This window comes from Phoenix dactylifera, chromosome 1 (genome assembly GCF_051530095.1).
Source record: "Phoenix dactylifera cultivar Ajwa chromosome 1, Ajwa_hap1_PhDact_Kaust_v1.1, whole genome shotgun sequence".
Classification (NCBI taxonomy): domain Eukaryota; kingdom Viridiplantae; phylum Streptophyta; class Magnoliopsida; order Arecales; family Arecaceae; genus Phoenix; species Phoenix dactylifera.
Genome location: NC_143190.1, coordinates 1,321,348 through 1,334,194, shown reverse-complemented (window position 1 = coordinate 1,334,194; position 12,847 = coordinate 1,321,348). Strand labels below are relative to the sequence as shown.

General features: G+C 38.9%; 1 protein-coding gene across 2 annotated transcripts; it reads left to right on the top strand.

The window, feature by feature from the left end:
• Nucleotides 1–1,189: 1,189 nt before the first annotated feature.
• LOC103703688 (CBL-interacting protein kinase 23-like) lies at nt 1,190–6,950 on the top strand. Of its 2 annotated transcripts, XM_039114561.3 has the most exons (14): nt 1,190–1,804; nt 3,031–3,093; nt 3,492–3,563; nt 3,684–3,791; nt 3,925–4,005; nt 4,318–4,371; nt 4,489–4,614; nt 4,729–4,818; nt 4,968–5,087; nt 5,173–5,289; nt 5,753–5,869; nt 6,125–6,181; nt 6,504–6,578; nt 6,680–6,950. In XM_039114561.3, exons 1-14 carry the CDS (start codon nt 1,637–1,639, stop codon nt 6,758–6,760), a joined length of 1,329 nt encoding a protein of 442 aa, XP_038970489.1. In that variant the 5' UTR covers nt 1,190–1,636; the 3' UTR covers nt 6,761–6,950. The 2 variants fall into 2 exon arrangements, with proteins under 2 accessions (XP_038970489.1, XP_088572366.1); XM_088716240.2 differs by lacking the exon at nt 3,031–3,093 and having other exon boundaries at nt 1,218–1,804.
• The last annotated feature ends 5,897 nt before the right edge of the window (nt 6,951–12,847 follow it).

The window sequence follows — 12,847 nt, the reverse complement described above, 5'->3', positions numbered from 1 at the left end:
CCTATAGTTAATTAGCACAAGGGAAGAAGATCGAGAGATCATGGTGGCCACAAGGAATTCTTACTCAAGATCATTCTAGATACCTATGGATAATGCGAATTCTCCAACATGATATCCATTCTCACTTGTTACACCCATATCGATCTGCATCTCGTGCACATGATGCATGATACCTCTCACCATCCACCTATACAAATTTATTTCGATAGAAAGAAATTTAACAAATTCATAATATTTTATCTTGCATGCACAGATCATTACATGCCGATAGACCACATTTCATGTGATATTAGTTACCTTATATCCAGCCACCCGATAGTCTCCGATGATAGGCGACATGCTCACACTATTGAGCTCAGCCTACGTCTCTATAATTTTACTAATAAAAAGCCTATGACTAGGTGTTATATACAAATAATGTGCATGCATAATACATGTAGACGTGTTTTAAAATATATATTTTTATCAAATAATTTCTAATTATATATTATAAATGATCAAACAAGTGATGGAGCACAAGTGCACACAATTAACCTCATTGGCGCTTGCCTTTCCCGCACCTACACAGTTGCTGGTGGCAGGTAGAAAGCGTCCGTATATATTTCTCTATGCGAGATCCGTACATGCGTTCCCACGGGAGTGCCGTATCCGCCGTTCGTGGTTCCCTCTGATTCTAATGCGATGGCGTCGGAACGAGATCGGGGCTGGTACGAGATCCCCTGCTCTTCCGGCCTCTCATCTAGCCGTCCGTCGCACCGCCAACGGCCAGTCCTACCAGTATGGAAGTCTAAAGCCCGCGGATTTAAAATTCTCAGTGGGTCCCAGAATCCAGACAAAACGGTGGCAGGCGGAACAATGGGATTTCCGCAGGCTGCCGTTATGGAGCCAAAGTCTCTCTTATTTTAAACGTTACCTCGGATGGACCGGGCCTCGACCGGCTTTTTCTCCTCGTAGGGATTCATTTCGTCGTGGCGTATCTTTTCCTAACGTGTGGCACGAGAACTTATGACCTACACTTGGCCGTGGCCGGGCATAGGGCCAATCACGACCGCTGATTTCTCTGATGAAGCATCAAGATGCGCGGCATTTCTAGAAATCAGCCACTGTTATTGACTTTGTGCGGGCAATGATTTCTCGTGTGGGACCGCCTTTGTCTACGTGCACGAGATGGAATACGGTGTACCAATTTAAGTTGGTTCGTCGTCCTCGGAGAGCCTGCCGCTCGTTCTCTCGACCTTCAAATTTGGGAGGGCAAGAAAGAAGCAAGAAGAGGCGATTTTTTGGGCTTCGCCTTTTGGTTTCCGATTCGATCGAAGAATTTCGAGGGTTCCTCTCCGTTCTAGAGTTCCCCGGATCGTTTCTTCCCAATGGTGGTTCTCCGATGCGCCCCCGCCCAGATCTCTGTTTCTTTCTAGATTCGTCCGGATTTCTCCTCCGCCGCCGCCGCTGCCGCCGGAGTTAGGTTTAGGGTTAGGGTTTCGGAGGACGGTAGGAGTTGGGAGAGATGAAGGTGGTGAAGTCGCAGGTGTGGCAGCCGTGCAAGAAGAAGAGGTCTTGACGCATTAAGAGGGGGGGATGAGGAGAAACGTTTGGTTTGTCGAAGGATATTAGGGTTGGAATCTCCGGAGGGCCAAACATGAGCTCGGTGGGAAGGATGAGGTTGGGGAAGTACGAACTGGGGAGAACGCTTGGAGAGGGGACGTTCGCCAAGGTGAAGTTCGCGAGGAACGTGGAGACGGGCGAGTGCTTCGCCATCAAGATCCTCGACAAGGAGAAGATCCTCCGTCACAAGATGATCGGCCAGGTTCGGCCTTTCTGTCCTCTCCCCCGGCCTGTCAAAATTTAAAAAAAAATAAAATTTCGATTTTGCCCTTTGTTGATGGATTTCTGTTTTAGATTTGAAATTGGAAGATATAGTTTAGCTTATGCTTTGTTATGTTGTTATGATCTTTCAATAATATGAAGTAAAGATAGACAAAAATGTCCTTTTCCCCGGATGCTCTTTTTTTCTAGGATTTTTCGTATATTAATTTATTTATTTTTTTAACCTTTTTTCATGAATCAGCGTCTCGCTTTAGTTCTCATGTTAGGTTTTGTTATGTTAAATTTACTGGTCTTGGTGATTATATAATTGACTTCAGTTATATTCTGTACTGACTCAAAAATGATAGAAAAAGGAATTGATTTGATTTTCTTTGGCTTCGCTCTTTGTGAATTAAGATATTTGTTTTCTTTTCTTAGGTAATCAAGCTTGGAAATAATTAGGCTAGTGTTTTCACCGAAGAAGTTTATTTTCTACAGAAAGATAGGTAGTTTCAAAAGAGAAAGGTAATTGATTTGGAAGGGTCATTTGTTAAAGATTTTGGAACGATAATTGAAAGTGCATTTGGTTGGACATTTGTTGCTTTTGGTTGTATTGTCCTGTTCGGAAAACATTTATCTGCCTATTTTTTACTTTTTTTAATTTAATCTGTAGGAACAACTGCAATGGAAAATTACTTATCTTTTATACACGTTTCATTTTTCATAGGGATTTTTTGGCTATACAATTATTTATTCATGGATTTTCTTTTCCTTGCCTCGTCGTTTGTTGTTGGCTTTCTCCTGAACAATTCTTGTGGTTTGCCAGTACACCATGTGTGGTTGAAAATTGAGGGATGCAAGCTTCCCGAGGATTAATTTTGAGTTAATTTGGTTCTTTGTGTAGTTTCATTGTGCAAGTGCTGTAATCTTGTGATACTCTATCTTTGACATATGATAGATGGGTTAAAGAAAAAGAAAGCAGGAGATACTTTCCAATGCTGTTTCTTAGTCGCTACTCTTTTTCTTACATAGTTATGTATAAGTCTGATCTATTACAATATTTCTGAAAGGACAATCTGATCTCGTTTTTATAAGCACCAGTACCTTTGTTTCTGTGTTTTTATTTCTTTTTGTGCTCTAAATGAGTTATTGAGGGGGTCATTGAGTTGTAGAGATTTTGTGATATGCCTTACAGGCTGACAATGTTTACTTATGTGTTTGTTATAGATAAAACGTGAGATCTCGACCATGAAGCTAATCAAACATCCAAATGTCATACGGATGTATGAGGTTGGTCATTAATCTCATCTTCATCTGCACTTTCATGAAAGGCAATTCTGTAGCAACCATGGCTCCCATTCATACTTTTGTGGACTGGATGTAGAAAATTCTTTTGAAAGCTTCCTAATATTCTAAAACTGGCTTTACGAGAAATTGTTACTTTATTTATTGTTTATCATCTATTTTTAAAATTCTTCAATCGCTTACATATTGTCAATGATCTACGGAGTATCTGATATTTACCATTTCTTTTTTATCTTAAATATGTATCCTGGATTTTGTATTATGTTGTTATTCATAACAATCTTGTGACTTGGGGCTTTAGTGCATCTTTCTCCATGTCTGCCTGCCTGTCAGGTCATCCATAACCTGCTTTATTATTGTTTAACTGATCTTTGCTTGTGTAGGTGATGGCCAGCAAGACAAAAATATACTTAGTTTTGGAACTGGTAACTGGGGGAGAGCTCTTTGACAAAATTGTAAGATGTTCATTAGTATCACATTTGGTTATGCTTTCTGGAGTCTCTGATACTTTTAATTTGTCCCCCTTTTTTGGGTCCTGGTGTCCTTGATACTGATTTTCCAGGTTTTTGCTTTAGGCCTGTCATGGAAAATTGAAGGAGGATGAATCCAGAAAGTATTTTCAACAGCTAATCAACGCTGTAGACTACTGTCATAGCAGACATGTCTTCCACAGAGATCTAAAGGTAAAAGATGATTTCCCCATTACATTGAGTAGCATTTCTGAATCTCATGATCGGTTACAACTAATGAATGGTGTTGTTATAAATGCAAATTATTTATACTTAACTGAGCCTTTTACATTGGTTTTGGTAACAGCCAGAGAATCTGCTGTTAGACTCCCATGGGGTGCTCAAAGTCTCTGATTTTGGACTAAGTGCATTACCTCAGCAATTTCGTGTAAGTTAAAAAAATTCTTTATTTGATCATCATTTTGTCAATTTCAACATATTCAATTTGTTTGAGATCACAAATTCCTTTTGTTTCTGTTTCCACTTTTCATATTCTAGGAAGATGTATTGTTAATTTCTCATATCCGTGATGGGCATTTAGTGCAAGATAATATAATTTTTTTTGATTCTCTTTGTAATTATGTGGTGCTTTTGTGTACTTGAAACACAACAACTTGAGCTAAAGAACAATTTTAGTAGATCTTTTATAAAAGAACTTAGATATGTGAATGTTAAACCCTGCTGAACTTTTCTCCTGCAGGAGGATGGGTTGCTTCACACAACATGCGGGACTCCAAATTATGTTGCTCCTGAGGTCTAAATAAAACTTGGCATGAAGCTGAGATTTACAAATTTGTTAATCTTAACCATCCTTGGCCATTTTTTTTTTGCTTCATTATTTCTTTTCTGATATCGGATCGACCTTCCTTAGGTGATCAACAACAAAGGTTATGATGGGGCCAAGGCAGATCTTTGGTCCTGTGGAGTCATTCTTTTTGTCCTAATGGCAGGTTACCGGCCTTTTGAAGACACCAACCTTATGTCTTTATATAAAAAGGTGAGCTTTTGATACAGAAATGTTATGTTGAGATACTGATTAACTAATATGCTTTGCTGATCCATTACTGTTTGAAGAAAGTTAATTGCTGACTTGTTTGGAGGGTGGTTGCAGATCTCTAAAGCAGAATTTACTTGTCCTTCTTGGTTCTCTACAAGTGTAAAGAAACTTATCAAGAGGATTTTGGATCCCAATCCTGAGACTGTAAGTCATGTTGCTCGAACACCTAGTTCAGCTTTCTAGCGTGGAATTCATAGGCTTGGGATGCTTCTGATTGTAAATGGCATATATATGAAACCTGTTATGTCAAATTTTATAATACATCTGCCTGATGCAGTCTGGGCTCTTTGCAGCGCATTACAATTGCTCAAGTCATTGAGAATGAGTGGTTTAAGAAAGGATATCAGCCACCAAGTTTTGAGACACCAGATGTTGATCTTGGCGATGTGGATGCAATTTTCGGTGGATCTGGGGTAGGTTTTGGTCGTATTCCTCAGACATGAAATTCCTAAAATGTGTAAGTTTGTTTTTTTTTCAACTCTGTTTTTCTATGTGCAGGACTCCACGAATCTTGTTGTTGAGAGGCGAGATGGAGGGCCAGCTGTAATGAATGCTTTTGAGCTTATTTCGACATCTCAGGGTCTCAATCTTGGCACCCTTTTTGAGAAACAAATGGTAACTTTTTTTTTGGTTGATTTTATATTTTCTTTCTCAATTGATTCTAGATTGTATATTTTCCTGCTCTAGAAACTACTTTTCTCCGTGAGCTCTCTGGGCATCAGAGACTGAACTTTGAAGTATTTCTCTGTTGGTCTTAATTATCTACAGCAAATGAAACAAAAGAGGAGGTTTTTGTTTTCTTTTTTCTTCTATATTTCTTCCCAGTGCTTGCTTAAGTGAGTGCATTCATATGTTATGTCACTTTAAATTCTTAATAGTTAAATTTGTGCTTCGTTCCTACAGGGTATTGTATTTGGTACTATCTGCTCAGTAAATTATGTTGTTCATGTAGTTATAAATTTATACACTTGTGGATCGATTACGAGAGACAATGACCCATATCTCCCCTCCTATCTCTGTCTCTGTGTTTTTCCCTTGCTTGTAAAATATGCAGACTTACTGTAAGAATGCTGAACAGGGTACTGTTAAACGGGAGACAAGGTTTACATCAAAATTTCCTGCCAATGAGATACTTTCAAAAATTGAACAAGCAGCCATGCCTCTGGGCTTCAATGTAGAGAAGCAAAATTACAAGGTCTGCTTTCCGCGATCATATGCTTGCTTTACTGTCTATTCTAGAAAGAATTACCTTATTAGCAAAAATTCAGATCAAGTTTACATGAGAATCAGCAATTTGTTTGTTTTTTTTTTTTTTGATGGTTGAGCCAATGACTTTGATGGGAGCATATTCACTGCCTTCATCTGTTTCTGACATTTTCCACACAGCATTATTTGCACTCATCAGTCATTTGTTCTATCTAATTATAAATGCAATTTTCATTTGTACCAGTTAAAGCTGAAAGGAGAGAAAAGTGGAAGGAAAGGTCATTTAGCCATTACGACACAGGTACTGATCAATGATCAGTTGTTTATGTTCTTTGGGATGTGGGTTGAATCTGCTGGTCAGTGAGAGCACAAATTTTCACTAATTGCAGATGCCATTCATCAAACATTGAGATGCATGTTAAACAGCCTTGGATGCATGCAACTCCCTAAATGTAGCCAGCATGCATCTCGAGGCAGTTTGACGACAACCAAATGTCTGCGGAAATATATTCCACTTACGGGCCAGTGGGGTCAACCTGTGTGCTAATTATTGTTAATCATTCATTTTCAATGATGTTATGTCAAACAAAACTTGAAATTGTCTGTTCCTTTTTCTTCCAAAGGTTTTTGAAGTAGCACCCACATTATGCATGGTGGAGCTTCGTAAGTCTAAGGGTGATACCTTCGAATTTCACAAAGTAAGTGAAAGAATTGTACTAGCTAGGTTTTTATTTTGTATTCGGATTTTTTTGAGATATTGTCTGAGCTACTTCAATGATATTTTTTTCTTTTTGTCTAGGTTTACAAGAACCTCTCAACAGGTCTGCAAGATATTGTATGGAAGTCACAAGATGAAGCCAATGGGACTATTGAAAATTAGATTTGCAATTTTAATGATGTAAATACTGTGACTGATGACGTTGGTCTGTATTATGTTAGTAGATGGAAGGTTTCCGCATTATAGTTACCTTGTTCATTACTGCGATTAACCATTTAGAAACTTTACTGGATGTTTGGGTATGTAATAAATGATTTGTACTTCTATAGCATCACTAGATTTTGTTTGTAAATTCACTGTTATCCAAATGATCAACAAAAGGTAATAGAAGGCCTTGGTAGTGGTGGGGCCCTCTTGGTAGCAAGGAAATAGGCTACTGGTTATCTACTAGGTATTATAGTTCCTTATTTTCTCGTAGCCTTTAGATTTTAAAATCTATTTTCTGCTTTCTTACTTTTAGGTTTGGTTTTATTTTTGCATGATAGTTAAGATTAATGGTTAGCTAGTCTAGCTTTTTGCAGGATAGTTCTGAAGCTAACGTCAGGCTTTTTATGTCTGCATCACCCATTGAGTTCTTTAATACAATTATTGACATGCAACTCCAAGAGTTTAATAGTTGGCTTACAGAAGTAAACACTAAGTTGTTTCATAATGTGGCATGCTTAAATCCCTCTGATGCATTCTCAGTTTTGACGAGGGAAAGCTCATCTGGTTGTCTCAGTTTTATCCAATAAATTTTCTTCAGTGGATCTCATAGCATTGAATAATCAGTTAGAAACATACACCATGAATATGCGGTCTAATATAGGTACAATTAAAAAGAATTGGTGGTCTTGCTCAGAAGATGGTTGAGAAGACAGAATATTTTCTATCCTTTATAAACTTATCAAATTGACATTGATTCTCACTACTATTGGAAAAGCCTCCTCAACCACAAATATCAAAAAAAGTCAATTATATAATTGAATGAGAGAGTAGTGGTTGAATGATATTTAGTTACTTATATTGAAAAGGATATATTCAATAGCTTTTGATAGTAAAGTTGTTTTGCAATGCTTTCAAAATATGGAGGCTTGCTAAGGGCAATTATAACTTTCTTAGACTTTTATGTACATGTTTGCCATCGTGGAGTTTCTCTCTCACCACCTAAGGGTATTTATGCCGAAGAACTTGTTGGTATAAGTCGACTGTTAAGGGTATAAGTTGCGCATGATCGCGCTACTGATGTCAGATTAGCTAAGAAGATGGTGATCAAAGGAAAGATGAAGAGTAGCATGGTTCAAGTGACTTGACCTTAAAGGACTTTCACTACTCTTCCACCACTATTTATAAGAGATGGATCTGAATAGGGATGGAGTTGCAGTACTAGGCTACAGTAGTTAAGATTTTAAATTACAGCTACTCAAAGAATAGAAAGCATTGGTAAATTGAAAACTAAGATAATAAAATATATTGATATGGATTATTGAAAAATTCTCATATAAAGTACAAATTCGTTATTTATACTAAAATAGAATAACAGTCCACTATGATAGTTACTATCCATATCTGGCCCGGCGATTTTAGTAATTGAAGCTAGTTGTCTCTTCCACTATATATGTCTGTCAGAGCAACCTAATCTTGTACTATCTATTATATCAACGGTCATACTTAATCGGCCGAAATTCTCATCATATTTTTATTCGGCCTACTTTATATTGGCACCATGTTTGGCCCTTTCCTATCTTAATTTAGCCTCTCGCATGATTCCTCGGTCAACTCCATATGGCCCCATTCAGCCTTAGCTCTTGGAATATTTTTGATCCCATTGTACCTATTCTCATTCTACCATGCGGCCGATTTAGCATGTGTGTCCCATGTCTCAATTTGAGCATGGATTTTGTGTAAACAATGCCCCATTCATTCCATCGAGCATTGATTAGACAGGATGGTGGGATGTACCACTCATCTTGAATACTTATATCAAAGCACCGACATTTGGCTCTCCAAATAACTGCCCATGTAGAGATATTCTCCTTTTCTTAAATTTGTCTTTTTTATGGTACGAGAATCATGCAACGGTGCTTCCTCTCCTCTTGCAGTGGCCACATATCAGTATAACGTAAATTATATTTTGAAAGGGCACTGCCACCTGAATTTTGAAGATCTTATAATCCTTGTGCAATCCATTCGGATCACGTCTCAGTATGGGGAATTATCCCTCTAAATATCGGTCACCATCATCATCTCCGTCTTCTCCATGGTAACTTTCATCTAGCGCTTATTCTTTCCTCTGCAGCTTGTCTTCATTATTTGTTTACTCACTATAGATCCTGTGACCAATTTCTGTGCCAGCATTGAACAGTGACCTGAGGACCTTGAACATGCTAGAGTCTTCAAGAAGGTAAATACCCAGGTACTTATGGAAGATTTTGGCTACATCATTCTTGAACTAATCTTCCATTTCAAGATCCTTCGAGCCATGTCCTCTTTCCTTCATCGCACCTCCAAAGAAACCTTCTTGTATGAGAAGTTGGACTTCAGAAGTTTGGTTTGGGATAGTCCAAACTGCCATAGTCAATGGCCATCTAAAACCCTTCTTTGGAACTTCTAGTAGGATCAAGTTAACTAGTAGAAGGCCATCATTTGAGAGGCTAATGGTCTCTCTGAGCTTTTTTCTCTTTCAACCTCTCCTCCCATAGCTAATTGTCTTTTGATTTTGGCAGCCACCTGTTTCTTGTCACCTACTTCCAATATCTTTCATTTTAATTTCAGCATGACCAACCCTAGTCTCTAGATTGAGGGTTTCTCTTTAACATCTACCCTACTATGGAAGTGTTCAATGCGGACACTTTGGTTGAGATTCCTCCTAATAATTTTGGCCTCGATTTTGGTAAAAATGCCAACTATATCTTGTATATTTTGTATTTTTGCCATCAAATCAGACATGTCTCCATGATAGAATACATAGCTTTCTTTTTAGTATGAATCCATAAATTTCTTTTTTATTATCAGTCGGTGAAAGTAGTCAAGGCTCATCTTCGACTAGCCATTGCTTTGTCCGAAGATCAGCCTATATCTCTTAGGCTTTTAATTCTCGGTTGTTTCTATTGAAGCTTGAAGGACTTAAATTCGGAAACTTGGAGCTGTGGGGGTCCTCTGTGAATCATTCAAATATGGCTCTCTACTTATTTCCTGGAGATTCGTCCTTTGATCAAAATTCCCAAAGCTCCTCTTCTCAGCCTTCATTTTGCTCAACTGATGGGGCTGAATCTTTCCTTCACCAAATATTTCATGATATTTTATGGAGGTTTGGCTCATCATAGTATCTCCTTCCTATGTCCATTCCTTTAGGCTCTGAAGCCCTCTTGGCTCCTCCCTCATGCAGACCTGACTCCAAACAGGATGAAGTAGTAGGTAAGAAATAAAAGCACTTTCTCATGCCCATAGATCTCCATGTTGGTTACACCATTGAGCACTCAAGCAAAAATAAATGTGGGTTCGAGCAATATTGCCTAAACTTCTACGTTCGCCAATTTGGCCTCGTCCAAGCAATCCCCTATTTACCTTTCTACTGCCTGGGTGAATTTTATTATGATCAACTTTTGATTATTAGCCCTGAAGTAGTAGATCTAACCGATTACTTCTACCGTCAAGCTTGCTCTAATTATACCTTTGTACCTTATACTCATGCGCCAACCATGACCGAAGGCTTTGTGCACTAGTAGAATAAATATATATCCCAGGTTCGGTCTAAGTCGGCGACTTCTATCCTGACCTAAATAGATGAATCCGAGTATAACAATGAGTTGTCCTCTCCCGATACTAACCCCTCCAATGACTCGGTTGTCTCCCAACATGCAGGTGTAGCAGCTTCACTCTTCTCTGAGGAAAAAGATATGCTTCGCAATCTTATAGATGAGATTAATAAGTACGACAAAGATTATACGATCATGTTTGCTAGTTCTTTGGCCCATATTGACGAAGAATAGAAAGAGTGGCCGAGCGAGAATTGAGAGCTGAATTTAAGGCCAGATAGTTGGGGCAATGTGTTGACTAATTAGCCGGTGGTAGACAATTCTACGCATAGTTGAACAGGCAGCGTAGCTACCCGTTAACCAAATTCAGGATCGCTGACTTAGTGGCTCCCATTGCCTCTACTATAAATGGCTTGATCACTTTGACTGGGCTATATTATCCCGATTGGCAATTGTGGTAGTCATTTCAGAGGAAAGTGTTTCTAGCTTGCAGTTACAAAGGTGAGTCTCAAATAATTTTTTTTTACTCATTTCTTCACTAACTTGACTTTTTTTAATTCACTATGCAACTTTTCTTTTAGCACACTACCTATTTAACTTGCTCAACCTAAGGCTAAACCTTCAATGTCGTGGCCCGAGTCCTTGGCCCCGAAGCAAAAAAAGACCATGACCGGTAAGTCTTTTAGTCATCCACTCCAAACAACCAAAATCATCCAATCCATCAGCTTCTTCTAAGAGAAAGCACACTGGCAGACCGAAAAGCATTGTGCTTACTAGTTCTTTAATAATCTGGGAGGATGAAGGACTAGAAAGAGCTTCTGTTGCTGATATCGTCGTCATCATTGATCCTATCCACATTCCCTCCTATGCTGACCAACTCTCCTCCTCAAGATAAACTTTAAGAGGAGGGCCAGAACTTCAAAGAGTTTTGGTTGAACTACGGGATGATGCATCACAAGCCGCTTAGCTCTTTCTTGATCAACCTATTCATGATCTTGTCAATCAGCCAATGCAGACTGAGTCTGTGCATGAAACTTAGTTAGATTTGGAACCAACCTATTCTGATCTGGAGATGATTGCCGAAAGTCATGATGTTGGCTTGGCAGAGCCCCCACGATCAGTCTCTTGCACCGATCCAGGCCCACACTTCTTTTGTCTGAGCTCTTCTATCCACGACCAACAAATAAAGGTACATAATGCCTTCCGTACCCTATACTCGGTTGACAAGTAGCTTCCTCCTTGCCGGTTGATAACGATCATGGATGCTTAATTCTCAATTCGCTAACCCAAGTGAAAGCTAAGCTAGTTGCAGATGCTGTTACATTTCCTTCGGGCTACACTTAATCAAGTTCCTTGGCCGATATTATGAAGGCCAGGAGGGCTCCTTGAAATGTCACCAGCCTAGACCTCAGTGACTTGGCCAGTCTCATAAATCTGGTGGAAATCCAAGGTACAATTGATGCCTTGCTGCAGGCCGACCTGGTTATCAGTCAGGTAGTAAATTTGACTAATTTGATGAACCAGCTTTCAAATTTTTCATGGATGCACCACGTTATAGCCACAACGGTCGAAAAGGTTGGGGGCACAATATCCCAGAAGGACAAAGCTATCCCATGAAAAAACTCCCGCGACAACCTAAAAGTTGAAGTTGTATCCACTAAGCCATTAATCATTTCTCTAGAGATTCAACTGGTAGATGCTCACATTGGACTAATGGGATTAAAGGTAAATGTAGCCAAGGAGAAGAGAGCACATGAACCAAAGCTACAAGCTTTGGCCGAAGCACATACTAGACTTTAAGACTGCATATCTCGATGTCCTACCCTCATGTCCAAGATGATTGAAGCTGACGAGCTAGCCAAGCAATTGCAATATGAATGGAAGAATATTAAAGATATTGCTAGAACCTTCTAGATCCCTTTTACATTGTAATTTTTTATGCAACAATGTACTTGGCCTTGAAAGTAATGCATGGACCTGTAAGAACCATCATGTGGGCTCTATTATACTACCATATATTTTATTTATAGTTTTCCACTTCTAGATCCAATGGCTCATCCATGGATATTGATACCTGATAGAGAACTACATCATCCATAATCTACATGCAGGTTTTTAACCACACATGCCATTGACTATCAGGCTGAATCAACTCTTACGTCGTCGATGATATAAAGCCATTATAATTTTTCCAGTCATTCCTGAGTAGATAGTCATGAACTACAGTCGGCATGGATTTACCAAATTCACCAGCAATCCTCTGCAGCTTACCATGTCCAAAAATTTCCAATGTTGGCTAGGTATTGGCCAAAATATCCCTTAATAGTGTGATCTAGCATAATCTCTACACTCCCTCAGTCAACGAATTCTAAGGGCTCCATGGACCATTTTCTTCTAATGAGTCGAAGTTTTCGTTCTTCATAAATCACAGTACTTCCATGTAAAATTGATT

Excerpts from the sequence above, each read along its gene's own strand:
- LOC103703688 (XM_039114561.3), top strand. The coding sequence starts at position 1,637 with ATGAGCTCGGTGGGAAGGATGAGGTTGGGGAAGTACGAACTGGGGAGA. Across the intron at positions 5,088-5,172 it reads CAATTTTCGGTGGATCTGGG|GACTCCACGAATCTTGTTGT; the intron begins GTAGGTTTTGGT and ends TTCTATGTGCAG. Across the intron at positions 6,182-6,503 it reads ATTTAGCCATTACGACACAG|GTTTTTGAAGTAGCACCCAC; the intron begins GTACTGATCAAT and ends TTTCTTCCAAAG.